The sequence below is a fragment of the Balaenoptera physalus genome (assembly GCF_965194825.1).
Source record: "Balaenoptera physalus genome assembly, chromosome: X".
Classification (NCBI taxonomy): domain Eukaryota; kingdom Metazoa; phylum Chordata; class Mammalia; order Artiodactyla; family Balaenopteridae; genus Balaenoptera; species Balaenoptera physalus.
Window position 1 is genome coordinate 53,751,453 of NC_138903.1, and position 22,842 is coordinate 53,774,294.

At 39.8% G+C, this 22,842-nt stretch overlaps 1 protein-coding gene across 9 annotated transcripts in view; it reads right to left on the reverse strand.

The window, feature by feature from the left end:
• Nucleotides 1-22,842, reverse strand: part of ARHGEF9 (Cdc42 guanine nucleotide exchange factor 9) — a 225,543-nt gene that overhangs the window by 147,984 nt on the left and 54,717 nt on the right. For 6 of the 9 annotated variants that reach the window (XM_082444965.1, XM_082444962.1, XM_082444966.1 and 3 more), the window contains exon 2: nt 21,803-21,982. The exons of 2 other annotated variants lie outside the window; for them this stretch is intronic. In XM_082444965.1, coding sequence (XP_082301091.1) covers nt 21,803-21,982 — 180 coding nt within the window. Of the gene's footprint in view, nt 1-21,802; nt 21,983-22,076; nt 22,095-22,842 lie in introns of those variants that run through there. One more of the 9 variants, XM_082444967.1, reaches the window with a different exon arrangement.

Here is a 22,842-nt window from a genome sequence, read left to right on the forward strand (position 1 = left end):
AGCCCATCACATACAAAAAAAAAAAAAAAAAAGCAAAAAACAATAAGTTTAAGGATAAGTAGATTTCTCAGCAGAAACTTTGCAGATGAGGAAAGTAAGATGATGTTCTCAAAACACTGAAATAAAAATACTGCCAAGCAAGAATACTTTACCTGGCAAAGCTATCAAAAACATTTGAAGGAGAGATAAAGACATTCCCAGACAAACAAAAATGGAAGGAGTTCATCACCACAGCACCTGTCTTTTAAGAAATGCTAAAGGGAGTTATTCAAGTCAAAAGGAGAGAATGCTGACTAGTAACATGAAATCATGTGAAAGTATAAAACTTACAGGTAAACGTAAATATATAGTTAAACTAAGTATTCAAATATTGTAATACAGTGCTGTGTAAATCATTTAACTCTAGTATAAAGGCTAAACAACAAAATAATTATAAGTAACTATAGCTACAATATTTTGTTAATGGATTCACAGTATAAGAAGATGTAAAGCATGACATCAAAAACATAAAAGGTATGTGTTAAGCTATTGTATGTGGACAAATTTAAGTTGATATCAGCTTAAAATAGACTGTTATAACAATAAGATATTTTGTTTAAGTCTCATGATAACCACAAAGCAACACCTATAGTAGATATACAAAATATAAAGAGAAAGGAATCTAAGCATATCAGTATAGAAAATCATCAAATCATTAAGGAAGAGAGCAAGAGAGGAAGAAAGGAAAAAAATCTATAAAACATGAAGAAAACAATTAACAAGTTGTCAATAGTAAGTACTATCAATAACTACTTTAAATGAAAATGGACTAAAATCTCAAATTGAAAGGCATAGAGTGGCTGCATGAATACAATACAATACCTGACTGTATGCTGCCTACAAGAGGTTCACTTCAGCTTTAAGGATCTACAAAAGCCAAAAGTGAAGATATGGAAAAACATATTCCATGCAAATGGAAACCAAAGAGAGAAGGAGTAGATATACCTATACCAAACAAATTGATATTAAGTCAAACTGTAATAAGAGATAAAGAAGGTCATCATATAATCATAAAGGGGTTAATTCATGAAGAGGAATAACAATGGTAAATATATATGCACCCACATCAGAGCACCTAAATATATGAAGCAAACATTAACAAATCTGAAGGAAGCAATAGCAATACAATAATAGTAAGGGACTTTAATATCCCATTTTCAACAATTCATAGATCATCTGGACACAAAACCAATAAGAAAACATTGGACCTGAATGACACTTTGGACCAAATGTATCTAACAGACATATACAGAACATTCTATCCAACAGCAGCAGAAAACACATACTTCTCAAGTGCTCATGGAACATTCTCCAGGATAGACCATATGTTAGGCCACAAAAGAAGTCTTAACCAATTTAAGTAGACTGAAGTCATATAAAGTATCTTTTCCAACCACAATGGTATGAAACTAGAAATCAGTAGCAGGGAAATCTGGAAAATTCACAAGTATGTGGAGATTGAACGTCATGTTACTGAATAATCAATGGGGCAAAGAAGAAGTCAAAAGAGAAATAATTTTTAAAAAACCTGAAACAAACAAAAATTGGCATACAACATACTAAAACATATGGGATGCAGCAAAAGCAGTTCCAAGAAGGAAGTTTATAGAAATAGAAATAAATGTCTACATTAAGAATAAAGAAAGATCTCAAATAAATAATCTTACTTACACCACAAGGAACTAGGAAAAGAAGAACAAACTCAGCCCAAAGTTAGTAGAAGGAAGAAAATAACAAAGATCAGAGTAGAAATAAGTGAAATAGAAACTAGAAAGAAAAAAGAAAAGACCAATAAAACTAAGAACTGGTTTCCTAAAAGATAAATAAAATTGACAAACCTTTAGCTCTAGCTAAAGAAAAAAAGAGAAAACTCATATAAATAAAATCAGAAATGAAACAGGGGACATTACAACAGATACCACAGAAACACAAAGAATCACTGAGTACACTGTGGACAATTATAAACCAACAAACTGGACAACCTAGAGAAAATGGATGAATTCCTAGAAACATAAATCTACCAAGACTGAATCATGGAGAAATAGAATATTTGAACAAACCAGTAGTGAGTAAGGAGATTGAATCAGTAATCAAAAATCTCCCAACAAAGAAAAGTCAAGGACGAGATAGCTTCTCTGGTGAATTCTACCAAACATTTAAAGAATAAATACCAACTCTTCTGAAAATCTTCCAAAAAAATTGAAGAAGAGGGAACACTTCCAAACACATTTTACAAAGCCAGCATTACTCTGCTACCAAAATCAGACAAGGACACTATAACAAATGAAACTTACAGGCCAATATCCACAATGAACACAGATGGAAAAATCCTCAACAAAATACTAAAAAAAAAAAAAAAAAAAAAAGAATTCCACGGTACATTAAAAGGATTATACACCATGAAAAAGTCATATTTATTCCTGAGATGCAGGGGTGATTCAATATACCCAAATCAATACATGTGATATACTACATTAACAAAATGAAGGATAAAAAATGGATCATTTCAATAGATGCAGAAACAAGCATTTGACAAATAAAAGTTATACATGGCAAATCCATTGCTAACCTAATACTCAGTGGTGAAAATCTGAAAGCTTTTATTCTGTGATCAGAAAGAAGATAAAGGTGTCCACTCTAACCATTTTTATTCAATATAGTACTGGAAGCTCTAGCCAGGGTAATTAGGCAAGAAAAGGAAATTAAAGGCATCCAAATTGGAAAGGAAGAAGTAAACCTAGAGGGGTGGGATAGGGAGGGTGGGAGGGAGGGAAATGCAAGAGGGAAGAGATATGGGGACATATGTATATGTATAACTGATTCACTTCGTTATAAAGCAGAAACTGACACACCAGTGTAAAGCAATTATACTCTAATAAAGATGTTAAAAAAAAAAAAAGAAGTAAACCAGTCTCTGTTTGCAGATGACAGGATCTCATAAATAGAAAACCCTAAAGATACTATCAAAAATACTGTTAAAACTAATAAAGGAATTCAATAAAGATGGAGGATACAAAATCAACAAACAAAAATTATATGCATTTCTATACACTAACAGTAACCTAGCTAAAAAAGACATTAAGAAAACAATTCCATTTACAATAGCATCAGTAAGAATAAAATACTCAGGAAAAAATGTAACTGAAGTTAAATATCTGTACACTGAAAACTATAAAACATGGATGAAAGAAATCAAAGAAGACACAAATAAATGGTAAGATACTTCATGCTCCCTCATGGATTACAGGAATTAATATTGTTAAAATGTCCAGTTTACCCAAAGCAATCTACAGAGTCAATGAAATTCCTATAAAAATTCTAATGACTTTTTTTACAGAAATAGAAAAACAATCCTAAAATTTGCATATAACCACAAAAGACCCCACATAGCTAAAGTAATCTTGAGTAGGAAAAAAAATGCTGGAGGCATCACACTCCCTGACTTTGAACTGTAATACAAAGCTGTATTAATCAAAACAGTATAGTGTTGGCAAGAAAGAACAGACACATGGATTAATGGAACAGGAAGGTTCAGAGATCAACCATGCATATATCGTCAACTAATTTTCAACAAAGGTACCAAGAATATACAACAGGGAAAGGATAGTCTCTTAAATAAAAGGTGCTGGGAAAACTGAATATGCAATGTGAAAGAAAGAAACTGGACTCTTATCTTACATTGTATACAAAAATCATCTCAAAATAGATTAAAGAATTAAACATAAGACCTAAACCATGAAACTCCTAGGTGAAAACATAGGGGGACATCTTCTTGACACTGGTCTTGGCAATGATATTTTGGAATTTTTTTTCTAATTATTTTATTTTATTTATTTTTTAAACATCTTTATTGGAGTATAATTGTTTTACAATGGTATGTTAGTTTCTGCTTTATAACAAAGTGAATCAGCTATACATATACATATATCCCCAATATCTCCTCCCTCTTGCTTCTCCCTCCCACCCTCCCTATCCCACCCCTCCAGGTGGTCACAAAGCACCTGTGTTTTTAGTGTCAGGTGCTTTGAGCTGATCTTCCTGTGCTATGTGGCTGCTTCCCACTAGCTATCTATTTTACATTTGGTAGTGTATATATGTCCATGCCACTCTCTCACTTCATCCCAGCTTGGAATTGACACTAAAAACACAGGTAACAAAAGCAAAAATAAACAAGTGGGACTATATCAAACTAAAAACTTTCTATACAGCAAAGGAAACAATCAATAAAATAAAAGGAAACCTATGTAATGGGAGAAAATATATCTCATAATGGGTTAATATCCAACATATATAAGTAACTCAATACAACTCAAAGGCAAAACCACAAATAGCCTGATTTTAAAATGGGCATAGAACGTGAATAGATATTTTTCCAAAGAAAACATACAAATGGTCAACAGGTATAAAAAAAGATGCTCAACATCACTAATCATCAGGGAAGTGAAAATCAATACCATGACAAGATATCACCTCACACATGTTAGGAAAGCTATTACCAAAAAGTCAAAAGATAACAAGTGTTGGTAAGGATGTGGAGAAAAGGGAGCCCTTTTGGTGGGAATGTAAATTGGCACAGTCATTATGGAAAACAGATTCGCAGTAACTCAGAAAATTAAGAATAGAACTTCTGGGTATATTTCCAAGGGATACAAAATCCCTATCTCAAAGAGAAATCTGCAGTTCCATGTTCAATACAGCTTTAGTCAAAGTAACCAAGATATGGAAACAATATAAATGTCAGTCGATAGATGAATGGATAAAGAAAATGTGATATATATATACTCTCACAGATTTGCTGAGAGTAGATCTCAAGTGTTCTTACCAGAAAAAAAAGAGTTAACTATAGGTAATAGTCACTTCACAATGTCTACGTATATCAGTACCTCATGTTGTATACCTTAAATATATGCAATTTTTATTTTTCAAAAATAATTTTTAAAAAAATGTTTAAAAATTTTCAAGTCAAATTAAGTAGATACTCTTAAATGTTTTAAATAATTTAAATAGTATAATATTCAATATGTATATATTCAAATCTGTATTTAATAGTATAACTGTTACCAGAAAAACCTAGATGCCTCTGACACCAACTATACTTCCACTCTACCCCTAAGTCTTCTCCTTGTGTTTATTTTCATGGGCTCATCACCTGCTTAGACCTTGATAGAATTTAGGTTTGTATTAGTCAAATAGCCACAAAAGGAATACTTGGATCAGTTAAATCAAATCACCCAGAATTTACTTCTAAACTATTGTGTGCAGGGCCCTGTGCCCTAGGGATGGGGAGGGAGGCGGATGAATAACCAACAAGTAATGTGTAGATGTATAGATATTAACTGACTCTGCCAGAACCTTTAGAAGTTCACTTTTCTCTGAAATCTACTCATCTCCCATAAAGGTCACAATATTTGACAGACATTCAGAAAAGCTATTTCAGGGTGGTGACCTGGCAAAATACTGGCTTTGGAGTCAGACGTGTTATGTTGTCTAGGCTATACCACTTGCTACTCTACCGGTAGGGTCTCACTCACTATCTGATCCTGTAGAACCGTACCAGTGCCCCAAATCTGGCCTGCTCCTTGTTTAGGGTTCTCCTGCAATATCTGCCTTGTATTTCTAACCTCTTCTAGTCCCTATCCAGACTGAAGTATTCTCCTGTGGCTACTCATATGCCTCTTCCTTCCTACTACTGAACTACTGAACCACATCCCTTAACAATCCTCTGCCTTTCACCTGCTGACCCGTGTACAAATGTTATAGAGTCCAGGGGCTGTGGCGAGGGAGGAATGGGGAATGACTGCTAATGGGTATGGGTTTCTTTTGGGGGTGATGAAAAATTTCTGGAACTAGATAGTGGTGATGGTTTTACAGCATCCTAAATGCACTGAGCTGTACACTTTAAAATGGTATTTTATGTACACTTTAAAATGGTTATGTGTATTTTACGTCAATATTAAAAAGTATAGAGTATTGATTAGAAGGGTTCTTGGAGTTTATCTAGTCTAACCTCTCCATCTTCTAGGGGAGAAAACTGAGACCTGGGAAAGAGAAAGGACTTGACTAAGGTCACAGAACTTAAGCAAGTCATTTTCCTCCTGTATACGTTTTCATATCTACTATCACACTCTTGTAGGATGGGCTCCAGTTCTAAAGTACTTCTGTACCTCCTCAGTAGCTACTTGATGATCATCTGTTGGAGGAATGAATTTACAACTAAGCACTTTATTCTACAGATGAGAAAACCATTATTAGTTCATTGCACACTGCCTGCCTCTGGATACCCAGTCACCTTATTGGAGCACAGCCAACAACTCTATGCTGGACCCACTAATACCAACCACTTGCCATGGCAACAAAGCCACCCTCTGTCTGCAGCCTACTGACACTGCACTCTCCCTACTGGTCTGTACCTTCCCCCAGTGTGTACAGTTGGAAGGGTCCTCACTCATCTCACACCCTCAGCCAATCCCAACACACATGGGAAGGGGAACTTCTAGGACCTGGCCTCAGTTTAAGTTTATCTGACTGTACTGCAACTTCAGGGATACTGCTGGCCCTGTCTCATATGTAACACCATTATTAAATGTGCTCATAACAGTAAGCTATGCTTACCTAATATGTAACTGAACATGGGCATGATTCTACTTCACACATGGGCCTCAGGCCCAAGCTCCACTACCTTAATAAGCTTATCAAAACAACTAAAGATCTGGACTAATGGGCAGAATTTACAGGTCTAATATTATGGTTCTTTTCTGTAATACATCGTACAAAAGATGTATAGCAAAGTGTTCCACTATTTATTCTCTAATAAATGAGGGCTAACTGCTGAGGTACAGCCCCAGTAACATTATTATGCCTATTGGTAGAAGCCAGAGCAGCCAAGAAAGTATAGTTACATATTTGGCAGGCTCATTAGTTAGCTTTGAGAGTCTGGCAGTATCAACATGTCCAGGCTTCCATGTAGCCCATGTCCTCACACAAGTGGCTGAATGGGGTGGAACAGAGCCTTGAGTGCCCAAATGGTCTCAGTGTAGCTACATATACTTAGGAGTAGCAGGAAGCTGATGCAGGGGACAGGATGAAAGCCCAGAGGCCTGGAGAACAATAGAGGCTTAGCAGACCTCACCTCACGCTGCAGAACTTTGAAAGGCTGCAGATAGAGTAGAGGGTCAGTGTATTCCCAGGGGATGGGGGGTATAACAAGGACACTACTTCTACTATTAATACTGAAAGTTTGCTACTAGTATCATGAATATTATTATTGAGTACTTCCTAATGTGTCAGAACCTACTATCAGTACTTTTCTTGCATAATTCTGTTTAGTTCTCACAACAACTTAATGAGGTAGGTACTATTATATCATCAAATTCCAGATGAGGTCACTGAAACACAGAAAGTACATGTGACTTGCCCATACCTACATTATTGTTAATAAATGGGAAGGCTATGATTTTAATCCAGAAAGATTATCTGCAGAGCTAGTGCTCTTAGCCACTTATACCTTCTCATGAGTAGGAGTTCTAGCAAGACAGATTTCAGTTCAACCTAAGGACAAACTCTCTCAGAACTGTCCTGTACTACAACCAGTGGTCTGAAGATGTAGGAAGCTACCTAACAGTGGAGGTATAAAAGCAGAGACTGAATGACCACTTGGGAAGCAGGGATATTTTAGGCGCATTCAAACATCAGCAAGGAGGCTGAACTAGATGACTTTTAAAATCTCCCCAAGACCTAAAACTTCCTGGCTATGTGAGTAAACAACAACTGCTCACAGGCCATTTTAAGAAGAATCAACAAATCCAGGCCTTTTGGCTGGATCCAATCCAACAAAGTCCAATCAAACACAAACTTAAGCCAGAATGACCTTCCTTATGCAGGGCCCAGGGCCCAGGGACCAAGGGTCACAGAGAATGACTCTTAGAGCCTTAATAAGAACAATACACTGATAACATACTGATGCTGAAGGCTTTTCATTGATGATCCATGTTAGCAAATAAAAGGCTCATAAGACATATTATTAGTACAAGTGAGATTCAGGGAGAATATTTATGCTGTTTAAAAGAAAATCCTGTTTACAAGCATCTTCAAACAGCAAAAACTCCTAGTAGGCAATGTGGTGTCACAGAAACAACATTGAGCTAACAACCTGAAGGGCTAATTTAGAGATCTGGTTCTGCTCTGCGACTTTAACTTGCTACAGAACCTTAGATAGGTCATGTCCCATCTTGGAGCCTCAGTTCCCTCATCTCCTGTCTGCAATGGGGATGAGAAGGGCTAAAGATGGGAGGCTTTTGTGAGACAGGATATGTCAAGTGATTTCATAAAGGTTTAAAGAAAGTCCTTAACTAATGAAAGGAATTATCATAAAAAACAGGTTTCTTCATTATGACATCTGTTTAGCTAGTAAAAATAATGAGAGGATGTGATTCCAGGCTGGGGAAATATTCTTTTTAATTGAGCTTTGCTAGAACTGTGGAGAGTCTGGTAGTAAGGAGGGGCTCGAAAAACACTTGGTAGTAATAGCAGTAATGCTGAGAGTGATGAAAATACTTCCAGACTTTCTTTCCCTCTTTCCCTTTCCATCCCTTCCCTCTCCTTCCCTCCTCTTCCCTCCCCCGTGGGCTCACTCTACTCCCCCATCCCCCACCCTCTGTCCCTGTCATTATTCAGTTCCTATCTTGTATTTAGCAAAGCCAAGAAAGCTGATGAAGTTATTTTACTGTTTAGGGGCAATTTCATCTTCTAGGTCTTCTGCTGCTGGGCGGGGGGCAGTGGGTGGGTGGTGGGGTGGGTGGTTGTGAAGTGGTGGTGGTGGAAGGAAAGGAGAGGTAGGAAAGTTAGTTACCCCAAATGTCTTCTTCAACTATTTTTAACAAAGAACTCCAGGCCCCCGCCACCTCAAATGGATTTCTCCTTGTATAATTGCATCTTCTACCAGCAAAGAGGGGAAAAAAGCAAAGTGAAACAAGAAAACTGGCCATTTATGAGGTAGAAAAGACCTTCCTTTCACCTTTAAGGAAGTCACCTTAAATTATGATAGGCTTTGGTTTTGCCTTCTCCAGCACCATCCCTACAGAAGGATCAAGGGGAAAGCACCTTAGATGTGCCACTTTAGATGTTCTGTTATATAAAAAATCCTACCTTCAGCTTTCCTCTCAATGCCTTAATACCTCATCCAAAGACAGCCATGTCAGTCCAATGTCTTATGTGAAGAAACAGAAATTAATCTAAGTGAATCTGCCTGTCAGCTCTAGTTGTTTCTGTTCCAAAGCTGGAGGGTTGTATTTGTGGATGGGGTAGGGGAATGAGGTAGGGAATAGTCTCCAATCTGCCCCAATCAAGAAAGAGAAATGGAGGCTAGAAGTAAAGCTCCTAGAAAAATTATAAAGTCCAAAGGGAAGAGAATGGTTTGGTCAGTTGTCCCTATATTATATAACTCCCTTGGATGGCATCTCATGACTATTGAGTGTTCTGAGTTCAGTCAGTCAATGCAAGAACCTAAGGGAGGCAGCCCCATCTTGAACCAGTAAGTGCCGCCCAGGGGTTAGAATTCTAGCTCTTTGAGGCTGGCAGAGAGTCAGTGCTCACCCTAGTCCTGGCATATTGTGGTCCCAACCCAGCCTGCACCTGAGTTTGGTACTTACTTGGGACAGCAGCTCACCTGACCAGATGCACTGCTCTGGAGAACAAGTTGTTTCAATAACTGAAGATTGGTAAGACCAAGTAAGAGAAGGGAAGATAAGAGAGAAACAGGTACACTCTAAAGCCAAACTTGGTGTACTTGGAGATTTCACAGCTACTCTAAGATGTTTCCAGATCCCTCTGTGGAAGTCAAGTAAGGGAGAGGCTGGCCCTTGCAGAGTCATAAAGAGGTCTGGAGACTAGCAGCCTAGATAATATTGCCAACAAACCTTGTTCTTAGCCGGGGGTACTTTGGCCCTAGGCCAGTCCGGAAACTTGCCATCAGTAAGTAGGATCTAAGAATCCTGTCATCTTGGAACTGGAACTGGAGGACAAATAAGAGCCAAAAGAGAACTGCCAGGGCCAAGCTATCATGAGCAGGTGGCCTTGACAGTACCAGGGGCATTCCTTTACTCGGTAGCTTCCTTCTTCACTGATCTGACCCTCTGCCTTACTTGTGGTCTCTCCCCTTTAAGAAAGCCAACCCAATCTTCAAGCTTCCCTCAGGGTAAAAGCAAGTCTAATCTCTCATGGGGGCATAGACTTCAGAGTTGTTAAAGTCCTTTCACATGAACTAGCTCTTTTGAGCCCCACAATGGTCATGGGGAATGCAGAAGGCACTGGATTGTGAGCCCCAAGAAGCTCAGGCTTTAGGTACTACTCTAAGTGACCTGGGTCTCTGGAGAAGATAGTCTCTCTTTGCTCTGGTTTTCAGCTATAACCTCTCTGCCCTGCTCTACTAGCCTTAGAACTCTCTATATGAGAGAGGGAAAACAGTGCCATATCAAACTGTAGCATGCTATTCAAATATCAGGGTCTGATATTTAAGGAATATCAGGGCTCACTGCCCCGTCTTACAGGTGAGAAAAATAAAAGGTTCAAAGATATGAAGAAATTATTTTAAAGATCACACTGCTCACAAGTACTTGGATATAAGATGTGAAGTCAGTTCTATCTGATTCTCAGGCCCGTCCCCTAGAATTCAAAATACTTCCTAAGGGGCATGAAGTCCCTGTGGAGGACCAGCTAGCTCCAAGCAAATGGAGGTGCTAAGTACGTGTGTTTGCAGCTCTCTCCCTTTCCATGGTATTTCGTGTTTCTTTCCACCTTTTTCCCCTATCTACCGTTTTTTTTTGTTTGTTTGTTTTTGGTTTTTGGTTTCGCTTACTTCATTTCCTTGCTTCCTTCATGGTCCCTTCTCTCCTCCAAATCATTCACAGGCAAAAGTTTGATATCAATCATTAACACTGCAGTATGAATAGGCTGAAGCCTTCTCCTCTCTTCTCTGGAGTCTGGATCCTAAAGCAAAGTTGTAATTATAAAATGAAAGGCGATTAATCGGATTATTTGTTTTTTGATATTGGATTAATCTCCAAAATATACAAACAGCTCATGCAGCTCAATATCAAAAAACAAATAACCCAGTCAAAAAATGGGTGGAAGATCTAAATAGACATTTCTCTAAAGAAGACATACAGATGGCCAAAAAGCATATGAAAAGATGCTCAACATCGCTAATTATTAGAGAAATGTAAATCAAAACTACAATGAGGTACTACCTCACACCAGTAAGAATGGCCATCATCCAAAAATCTACAAACAATAAATACTGGAGAGGGTGTGGAGAAAAGGGAACCTTCTTGCACTGTTGGTGGGAATGTAAATTGATACAGCCACTATGGAGAACAGTATGGAGGGTCCTTAAAAAACTAAAAATAGAACTACTATATGACCCAGAAATCCCACTCCTGGGCATATACCATAATTCAAAAAGATTCATGCACCCCAGTGTTCATTGCAGCACTATTTACACTAGTCAGGATATGGAAACAACCTAAATGCCCATCAATAGATGAATGGATAAAGAAAATGTGGTACATATGTACAGTGCAATACTACTCAGCCATAAAAAAAGAACAAAATAATGCCATTTGCAGCCACATGGATTGACCTAGAGATTCTCATACTGAGTGAAGTAAGTCAGACAGAAAAAGACAAATATCATATGATATTGCTTATATGTGGGATCTAAAAAAAAGGGGTACAAATGAACTTATTTACAAAACAGAAGTAGAGTCATGGATGTAGAAAACTTATGGTTACCAGGGGATGAGGGGAGAGGGATAAATTGGGAGATTGGGATTGACATATACACACTACTATATATAAAATAGAAGAACCTGCTGTATAGCACAGGGAACTCTATTCAATACTCTGTAATGGCCTATATGGGAAAAGAATCTAAAAAAAAAGAGTAGATATATGTATATGTATAACTGATTCACTTTGCTGTACACCTGAAACTAACACAACATCATAAATCAACTATACTCCAATAAAAATTTTAAAAATTTAAAAACCTAAGATAAAATGAAAGGCTCTGATTCCCAATAAAGAGCATCCTGGCTTCAGAGAAATAGTGGGAGAGACATATTTAAGGAGATGAGCCTGGGGCCTGGATATTTACACCTCAGGAATCTCCCTACTCAATTGACACAGGTAGCTCTGTAGAGGTCAAAAACAAACTGTCTCTTAATTTAGAGTGTAGCTGCTCAAAGGACAGGAGGACACAGCTTCTGAGCTGAACTGCTTCTTCACACAACCTTGTGTCATCTTCCTGGTGGTACCCACTGGCTGGTGCCTCACAGAAACAGTCTTACCACCTGGGGATGGGGTGTTACCACCCTCTACTCAATAGCTGTAGTGCAAAGGCAAATCCTTTCTTCTCCACTAGAAAGCTCCATCAAACCAATTTGATATACTATTCTGACTGGATGCAGGCACTTAAACACAGATGATCTTGGTTATAGAATCATGGAAGAAGCTCAAACTGGTGCAGACAGGGCCTTTAGAAACCACCTGGTCCAACTCCCTGAATTGTTCCTTAAGACTGAGGCCCAGAAAAGAAAGGTCCCTGCCTGACATCCCCGAGAGAATAAGCAGCAGAGCTGGCACTTAAACTCAGATCTCTGACTTCCCAGCCCAATGTTCCTGCTACCTTCACTGTGTTCTTCTTGTGTGGTAATCTCTCAAGTGTTTCCTCCCTCTATCCCCAAGGAGCCCTATCATTCTCTATTCCTTCACAGAGAATTCCTCCTGTTCAACAAACACAAACTGATCTTTGATACACCTACATAGCACATTTCCAACAGAGAAGGGCCGCCCAATCTTAAAAGGCTAGAAAAATTTCTGGCCAAAGCTCCCTATTCATATGCCTCTCCTGCCCTCTTAGCATCATTCACCTACTGTTTCACTCCTCTAAGGCAAAAGGCTCAACAAAGGTCACCTTGCAACTCAGATCTCACTGGATCTGAGTTCTAATCCTAGTCAAGGCAAGGGGAGGATAGTTTTAGGTCCCCTAACCTAAGTACTGACATGCTCAACTGATCACTCCAGTCCACCATACTCAGAGAATACCATTCTCAGTGAGGGAGTCTGGTTTCTTGCTTAAGGTCCTGGCCTACTTTGCTTTGTCCCTGTCCTATTGTAGAAGAGAAAATGTCTCTGAAAGGCAATGGTATCTATTTGTATTTAGGCCAGGAGGTATCAGACTCCATTGCTGGCTGGATCTCTAACGGGAATGGTACACACAAGGCCTGAGCCCTCAGACCCTTTGCCCTGTGGCTCATATCCTAGAGATTGGCAACCAGTCTTCATGTCCTCCAGAAATGACCACCTTGAGTTAATCTGAGGGGTCAAACTCATTCTGGGAACAGAATTAAAGCAAAAAATGTCAATTCTCTCATTCAGCACTAAGGCATTCCCAAATCAAGTTCTTCAGAGAAGACTCACTTCTGAAAACCAAAAAAGAGACCCATGGGCATCTGAGTATGGTTTTTATGGTGACTCTCTAATAAGCAGGAGAAGGTTCCTGGGAGGAGGCCTCTCGAGATGCCAGATACCCTCAGCCCTTGTCTACCTGGCTCAAGGATGTAGCTTTGCTAAGTGCTGGACAGTCACTTTTGTTCACAGATTAGTAAATACTGGTAAGGAGATAGTAACAGCAGTAGTAATAATAAGAAGAAAAAGATAAGAGGTTTACCCTGACTCATAATGACATCTATAATGACAGAAAAAGAAATATATACATATACAAATATATATATACACAATTATCATGATTTTCCAAAATTTCATACTTCCCAAAGAGCCTCAGAAAAAGACCTTATCTCCAAGCACTCAATCAATCATGGTCTTCCTCTCCTCAAGTCATCAAGATCACCAAGATAGTGTAGACATGGTACCAGGGAGGCCCAAACTGATCCCTAAATGAACCTAGGGGTTAGCTACACAGAGAAAAACAGACCCTAGGCCTCAGATCATAGTCTTAAACTCAGGCAGCCAACCAAATTTCCAATTCATGTTATGGATCAACAGCAAGGCCTTGGAAGGAAAGCTCCATCATGAAGACAACAATTCAGAGTGACTTCTACTGGTGCCAGCTCTTAAATATCATCTGCCTAGTGCAAAAAGCAACATGTTTCAAGAAATTGGCTTAGACTACAACATAAGGGCTAACAGCTTTAAACAAGGAAGTAGTTTAGGCTTTGCTGACAGATGCCAGCCAGGTTCGCCAAACTCCAGGATAGTTTAATTATAGTCCTGCCTGGAGGCTGGGGGATAGACTATATGACCCTCATGGTTGTTTTCAATTTGGGGATTCTGAGAGAGACCTACAGGGTGACCTACTTGAATATGGAGGAAATCACCTGGGTCAGGCACCAGCCAGATTTAAGGTTATCTCTGAGCTGGGTGACTCCATATTAAAAAAAAAAAATTCCCCGCCAATTAGACAAAGGATGTACTGGATAATGTCATCCAAAGTGTGTACATAGTGAGAAGCCATTAAGATGGATCATGTGAATGCAAATGAGTGTTAATAATGCCATTTGAAACTCTAGTATGAAGGAGAGAAATTTCTGTAATCCAGGGAGAAAGGTCCTCCCTGCTAATGTCATCCTCAATTCACAGATCCTGTAATGAGTCAACTCTAGTTTCACAAATAAGACTTTCTGCATAGATGGTTAAGGCTAGAGGTCTTTGTCCACCTGAAGCTTGAATGGATAAACAAGGGCTGGCATATCTGAACTCATCTCAAGAAATCAAAACACAGTTGCCATTAACCTGAAAGGAGAGGTAGGTCCTCAAGTGTTAACAGTCTTGTTAGCAGCCCATGCATACCTTTTCCTGACTGTTCTGTAGCCCAGAAAGCACAGGATTAAGATTCAGGAGGGGGTAACATCACTAAAAGTGGCAGATTAGTATGCACAAAGAATCAGGCCCTCTACTGAAACAAACTTTAGCTGGCAAAGACTGACAGACCAACTTTTTCAGAATTCTGGAATCTAATCCAAAACTTACAGGAACCAAGAAACCCTTTTATAAAAAATTTTTATTGGAGTATAGTTGATTTACAATGTTGTGTTAGTTTCAGGTGTACAGCAAAGTTCATCAGTTATACATATACATGCATCCACTCTGTTCTAGGTTCTTTTCCCATATAGGTCATTACAGAGTATTGAGTAGAGTTCCCTGTGCTATACAGTAGGTCCTTATTAGTTATCTATTTTATATATAGCAGTGTGTATATGTCAATCCCAATCTTCCAAGTTATCCCTCTTGATGCAGAAAAGAATGGCTAAAATTTGTTAAGAGAATTTTGAAGCATTTTTGCTAATTTGTCTACCATTCCTGACTCCCCAGCAGCTAAGAGAAAGGTGGCCCACATTCCTCCTGCAGGTTGCCGATGCCAAGGGACTAAAGACCTTGTTTTTAAAATGTTGTGGCTGTGTGTTTTGATCTGTTTGGTCCTTGAGGGCTAGGCACAGAGACTGGCCTTTGTCTTGTACCCTTACCCCCTAAGGCTAAAGTGGCTTTAGAGGTTGTGACTGCCTCTGTTGAAAGACTTAAAGACATATACTGCCCATGTCCACCCAGGGCAAGGGATGGTAGAAGGGGCAAGCAGCAAATGAATCCAATACCACAGGAAGGATGAGACTGAGGAAAAAGTTTCTTGGGAGAATAAAGACTTAGAAGGGCCACTGTGCATACCGAGGAAGTCAGAGTGCAACACACATGCCCTGGACCAGATGCATGCTCAGAAAAAACCTGAACGGATTGTAGGCTTGCACTTCTGGAGGATCTGCAGGTTCCATGAAATCAGGAGAGTAGGAGAAGAAGACTAAGGCAGAGTTGTGGGCAGCCTGGATTAGTGTTGAAGGAATGCCCCAGCTCTGAGCCAACTTGCAAAGACCAGGATAGTAGTTTGTTTGTTTTGGCTCCAAGTATTTAAAAGCAATCTCTGTCAGGTCACTGGCTGACCAATGACATAATGGAACAGAGATTTCCATGACCACACATGACAAAGAATGCAGTCTTTGCAAAAAAAACAAAAGATTTGGAAAAGTCAGTAAACAAATGGACAACTGTATCCCTCAACAAACAACAGCAACAAACTCTGGGGAAGGAGAAGAATCTTATTTCCACAGTTATCACACTATAATATTCAAAATGCCCAGTTTTCAATAAAAAATTATAAGGCATACAAAGAAACAGGAAATTATGGCCCATTCATAGGAAAACAGTAAACTGACAGAAACCATACCTGAAGAAGTCCAGACATTGTACTTACTAGACAAAGACTTTAAATCACCTGTCTTAAGTAAGATTCAGGAGGCCTGGGTTCAAGTCCTAGCTTTGTCACTAATTCCCTACATGAGTGAGAAAGTCACTTGCATTCTCTGAGCCTATGTTTCCTCAGGATTTATAAAATGAAGAAATTAGGATGAGCAGTGGTCACAAGCTGGGGTTACAATTTAGCCTGCTGATATGTTCAGTTTATTCTTCACAGTGTTTCTTTTAAAAATGTGAATTACTGGTCAACATTTTAAAAATATGAATAAAATCCCATTCCTGGCTTTTCATGAAAAATCTGGAAGATCTGAGTTCACTGGACTTCCCTACTTCCTATAACCTATTCCACCAATGAGAACCATCCAAGTCACTTTTGCTCCCTTTATATAGGGCATAGATTTCCCATTTGGACACAGGCTCCCACTTAACCCTAGTACCAGACTGCTTTACTCATGTAAGTTACTGGCCTGGCCCTGTAAACATCTAAGTCAGCTACTCCTGGCCAAGATGGGTCTTTCCAGCTGCAAATCTACTGTGAGTCTAGGGTTTCATACACGTGAAAAATTTTCCCCAAGTGCAACCAAAAAGAGACACTATATAATTAAAAGCCAAGTAACACTCTGGAGCAGTGGGCTTCTCTATGAACAGTAGAGGTTTAATTTCTGTTACATCTAATCTGTACAACTGTAAGGAATGATGGCAATGACCTGATTAGCTCATCCTTTTATCTCCTGCATCCATGTAGTCCAGAAACCAGGGAAATCTAGAATTTGAAGAAACAAGGAAAATACGTTCTGATGGCATCTGAGTAGGCCCTTTATTTTCTGAATAAACCCATGCTTTGTCACTCAGGCCTCACCTACCACAGACAATAGCAGGTTGTCATGTATTCTGTACAGAGCCTGCCCTCAAGTGGGCAGTAAGCTGTCCCCAGGCCATGGCCCAAAGTCAGAACAAAGGCCAATTTTTACATGGTGATAAAAGAAATGGACCTGAATGATTTGGAGTTAGGGCCCAGCATGCGAAAAGAGGGCCACCACAGGGATGGGATTTTCTACTGAGAGACACAATCATATCCCAGCAGTCTGCTCTCAGCTCCCAGAGGGGAAACTGGCCCAGGAAAGCAGCTGAAGATGTCAACAGTTAGATGTAAGGATTAACGTTCAGCAAGCTGTAATTCACTTAACCTGACCAATTGCTGGGAAGGTAAATCAACTCCTGCATTGCTCTTGTGAAGTCATATTCCAAGTACAGAAGAAAGAGACTTTGAGAACACACACACATACATGTATATACATACAGAATGAAATTCTGAACAACAGGAGAGGCAGATATTTGACTGAATAGAAGACACATAAACCCAGCAATTTCTTGTACAGAAGCCAAAGTGGTATCACACTTCCTATTTACAGGTATCCAGCATACCTCAGGTTACAAGACTTAATTATCCCCATTTTACAAGGAGTAAAACTGGGCTTCAAAGATGTACAGGAAGCTGCTCAAGCTGCATACTCAGCAGACTGAGGCAAGAATCTGGGTTTCTCAGATTCCACATTGGTTTTAAACCTGATTAACAACAGGTACAGCTAGCTTGGATAGGACAGCATTAAGCACCCTGGATTATCCATCCTAGGGCTGGGATGTTCACACAGCAATGAGTCTTCCAGATAGGAAATGGAGATGCTCCACTATGTCAGTGACCAATTTGGTCCAGTGATCCACAAAGGTGTCCGGTTGGTACAGAGTTAGGAGGAAAGTCTTTTCTTTGCCATTGTACTTTCATGTTATATGCCAAATAACCTAAGGATGATATTCTCAAGGAGCTACTGAATCTTAGCTCAGGATGAGTCTGGATAAACAAGGGAACTATACAACATAGAGGTACAGCATCTCAGGAAACCACCTATCTACCTACCAATAACATCAGTACTAATGAAGATTCAATAGTTCAGTGTGACTCATCGCTATGTCCTACCTAGACATTGTCAGAGCTTGAATAGATTCTAGAGAATGCTTCAGAGGTGAAGGAGAAACTAAAAGCCAATGATCATATGTCAAATGTTTGAGAGAGCCAAACTAGAACTCAGGTCTCTCATTTTCTAATATACCTAGCACTGCTTGCACAATACCATTCTACCCTCAACCAAAATCAGTGTAGAAGAATGGAAATAGTAATTCTACTTTTAAATACCTACTAGAAAAGAGCCTACATAACTTCCATCATTCAGTTCCTTGAGGAACACACAATCTTACCAGAAATGTAAACCTACACATAAATGCTCATTCATGAGAATTGAAAGGTCTAACTTGGAGTTAATTTTCACATCATTCATGCAACAGTCTAACCCCATTTCTTTTTACTGGTGACACCACAACAGCTGGCCACTAAGGTTGCATGTTACTCTCCTTTAGAGATCTGAAGACCATTCAACTATTACTTTAAAAAAAGTTTTGCAATGATCAAATGCTCATTCTGAATACAATCTGAGGCAACATGGAATGCTATCTTAGTTTCTCAAAGAATAAACACTGGTAAAATAGAATATAATATAATAGAATATTGCAGCTGGTATAATAGAATATTGGAGCTCTAACTTATGATTTAGGCTCTGTCATTAATGCTCCTGGTCTACTGTCACAGTCCTCAGCCTAGATATTTGCTATCTGATACAGTAGCAACTAGCCACATATGGCTAATGAACACTTGGAATGTGACAAGTGTGAATTGAGATGTGTATAGAATACACATCAGATTTCAAAGACTTAGTAAAATATATTATTAAAAAATTTATAGTGATAATATATGATATTGTATCATAATATTTTAGATATATTAGGTTAAGTAAAATACATTAAATTAATTTCACTGTATCTTTTTAACTTTTTTTAGTGTGGCTACTAAAAATTTTTAAATTATATTTGAGGTTTGCATTTGTAGCTCACATTATATTTCTTTTTTAAAAAAATATTTATTTATTTATTTATTTTATTTGGCTGTGTGGGTCTTAGTTGAGGCATGCAGGATCTTCATTGTGGCATGTGGGATCTTTAGTTGCAGCATGAGGGCTCTTAGCTGCAGCATGTGGGATCTAATTCCATGACCAGAGATCGAACCCGGGCCCCTGAATTGGTAGCACAGAGTCTTAACCACTGGACCACCAGGGAAGTCCCTCACATTATATTTCTATTGGACTGTACTGGCCTAGGCCAAATCGTTCTCAACATCAAAGACTCTGATTTAACTAGCCTAGAGCCTGGGTTTTAGTGTTTGGGTTTTTTTTTTTTAAGATACCCAAGTGAATTATTTCATTGTGCAGCCAGGATTGAGAACCACTAGGCCAGACTCTATACTATGCATGCCTGGCTCAGCCAGTGGTCTTCTCAAAGGTCAGCTTCAGCCCATCCAACAGGCTGCTGGGGCTGTGTGCTTGGAGAAACACTCCTCCTGGACTTGCATGTAGGAAAATCAATGCCAGTTCATTGATATTCTGAAGCTTGGTTCTGTCATTCACCTCCTGGGGTCATTCTGCCTTGCTCAATATTTTGTCCCACCCCTTTAATTACAGTTTATTATAAAAATGACATTTCACTGTAGGTGAAATACATGCAGATTTGGGTGATTTTGTCACTGGGTGCAGTTTAATCCTTCTTTTAAAGGGGGGGCTGTCAGCCTAAGACACACAAGCTGTCTGTGTATGGCATCTCATGTTAGTTCCAAAGGCCCATGGTTATTGATGTGTTCTTTCTAACTACCCCTGGGACCCAGTTCATCAACCAACAAAGCTGAGCTGGGACACACAGCATGTGGAAACTCTGAAGGAAGACTCCATATAGGTAGAGGAAAAAGGACTGGATATTTCATCAAGAAATTCTCAGGATAGAGGGGATAAGAGGCTATTTTGTCTACCTCCTTGCTTCTGAGCAATGCCCTCACCTAAATTGCTCTAACTGGATAACAGTGCTTCCTACATTTGCAGCCCTCCAAGGAAGGAGGCCTCTTTCAACCACTATGACCAGCCTTGATACACAGACCTTATTGGAGTTAATAAGGTGGAGGTGACGGTGGTGATGATGAGGATAATGATAAAGATAAAGCAAGTTACCATTTGCTAAGTACCCACTACGTGCCAAGCACTGTGTCAGATTCTTTACTCACATAGTGATCTCATTTAATCCTCATAAAAAGCCTGCTATTCCTATTTTTCAGATGAGGAAATAAGGCTCAGGAAAGATAAAAGTCTTGCCAAAAGCCATAGAGCTAGGAGGTAGTAAAGCTGAAACTGCATCTGCATCTCAGATTATCTGATTCCAAATGCCCTGCTCCTTCCTTCATGTCACACTTCTATCCTTCTTATCCTGAGACCCTTCATTCTCCAAGGGCCCAAGCCACTCTGATCTTTTGTTTGGGGTCAGGACTTCAGTCTTATATTACAAAAGAAACTAACAAAAGATGATAGGCTGTGGTAAGGATGATCATAAGACATCCTGATGTGGCTTTGGTACTTGTATTGCCACAAATCTGTTTTAATGTACATTATTTAATTCACTGTGATATCCCCTGTCATGAAATAATTGCCAACACCATTTTGCATATGGGGAAAATCAGAGCTCACAATTGCCAAACAGCTGATTCTAGCTCATAACTCCAAGGACGGCCAAGAGCTGGAACACCAGGCCAGTGTTCTTTCCCCATTAGCATCCTGCCAATGGGTGACCCAGAGGAAGTGGAAACTGCTAAGGAGCCCCTTCCCAAGAACCCCTTCTTTTAACGGCCAGGTTTTTCATGGTACAATGTCAAAGGGGCCAAGGCCTTGCCAACCCTATCAAGCTGCCTGCTTCCCACCCTGGACACATCTTAGTTCCCAGCCACCTTGCAAAAAGTAAGATTTGCAATGAGTAAACTCCAACCCCTGGGAGGGTAGGGAGCCCAGACTCTTACATTCACAGCTGTAGACAATCATAAGACAACACGCAGGGGTGTTCACACTTCCCTAAATGAGAGAAAGGAGGCAAAGGAAGCAGAAAGGAGTGGGGAGGGGAGAAAGAGGGTGGGAAGAGATCTATAAAAAGAAAGGATAAAAAAAGAGGAGGCAAGGAAAAGAAGGAAAGCAGATAAGAGATAAGAAAGGTAAAATTTCCCAGCAATATAGAGTTAAAAGCGTCTTCAAAACCATCAAGGCAAAAAGGGAAGTGATTTGTGCAAAGTCACAGTGGGTAGAAGGTGGGAGGCAGGAGGTGGGGATTGTTAAAATAAACAGGAGAAAAAAAAGTCTCAAAACTAGAAGGGCAAAGATTAAAGGAAGCCCAGGTCCTTGGTAGGTGACCAAACACACGGGGAAAAATGTGAGGAGTCACAAGAAGGGGAAGGAGAACAAGGGCTGGTGAGAGGGAGGCCAGGGACAAGTAGCCAAGGAGACAGGAGAGGAGAGTGAAGGCTGACACTCACCCTCACAAAGCTGGCAGGAAACCATCCCTCCTCATCGTCGATCTGGCCCCACCACCAATCCTTGTTGGAAGCATCCAAGACTTTGATGACGTCGCCAGCCTTAAATGCCAACTCCCGGTTGGCCATGGTGACGTGATCCCATACTGCCTCAGCACTAACGATGGAATCTCCAGTGATCAGCTTAGGAGACAAAATAAGAATGTGTTCAGTCCACACATCTAGCTACCTTACTTGCCCCCCTCCCCAAATCTCTACTACTTATGGAAAAACTCACATATTAGTGATGAAGGGTAGGGTGATGGAGATGACATTGGGAGAGCAAGCTCCACTGGACTACAAGACAAATAATACTATCAACTCTCCATTAGCCAGTGGGTAGAATGACCCAGAATGTGTATACGGACTACACAGGCCTCATGATTTTATCCCTACTCAAGATCTCCTTCCCTAGAGAAGAAAAAGCTCCAATCCATCTCTCCTTGGTACTTCGAGGCAGCCCTGGATCTGGAATGGGTGGAGAGTCTGAAACCAATGGCTAAAATGAGGCTCGAGCATATTTGCTATAAATTCTCTGTGCTCCTCCCCCTTTCTTCTTCTTCTTTGGAACTGTCCAATTCAGAGTTGGTGATACGTTATTTAATCCTACTGTACCCCACCCTCAGAAGTTACAGACCACGGCATTCCTCACATATGATGGACCCCAGTCCTGCAGCCTCCTGCTCTCACCCACACATGATGCTATCCAGAGAGGTCATGTGTTCATAGGTATGAAAGAATATGGCGTTCTGTGATGCCTTGCTCCCAAGAAACTCGACATTGTCACAGATTCGTTCAGTGATTTAAACAACCACCCTGTAAGATACACAGGGAATCTTGGTTGACTTCTGCATCTGATAGATGGCAAAACTGAGCTATAAGCAAGTTAAGGGGTAAGCTCAGTTTCACTCAGCAAGGCAGGGGCTATGCACAGAGCCTAACCTTGGTCATCAGAATTTGTGGCCAGCAGGACTTGGCTCCACATAGCACGAGGCAGACATCTA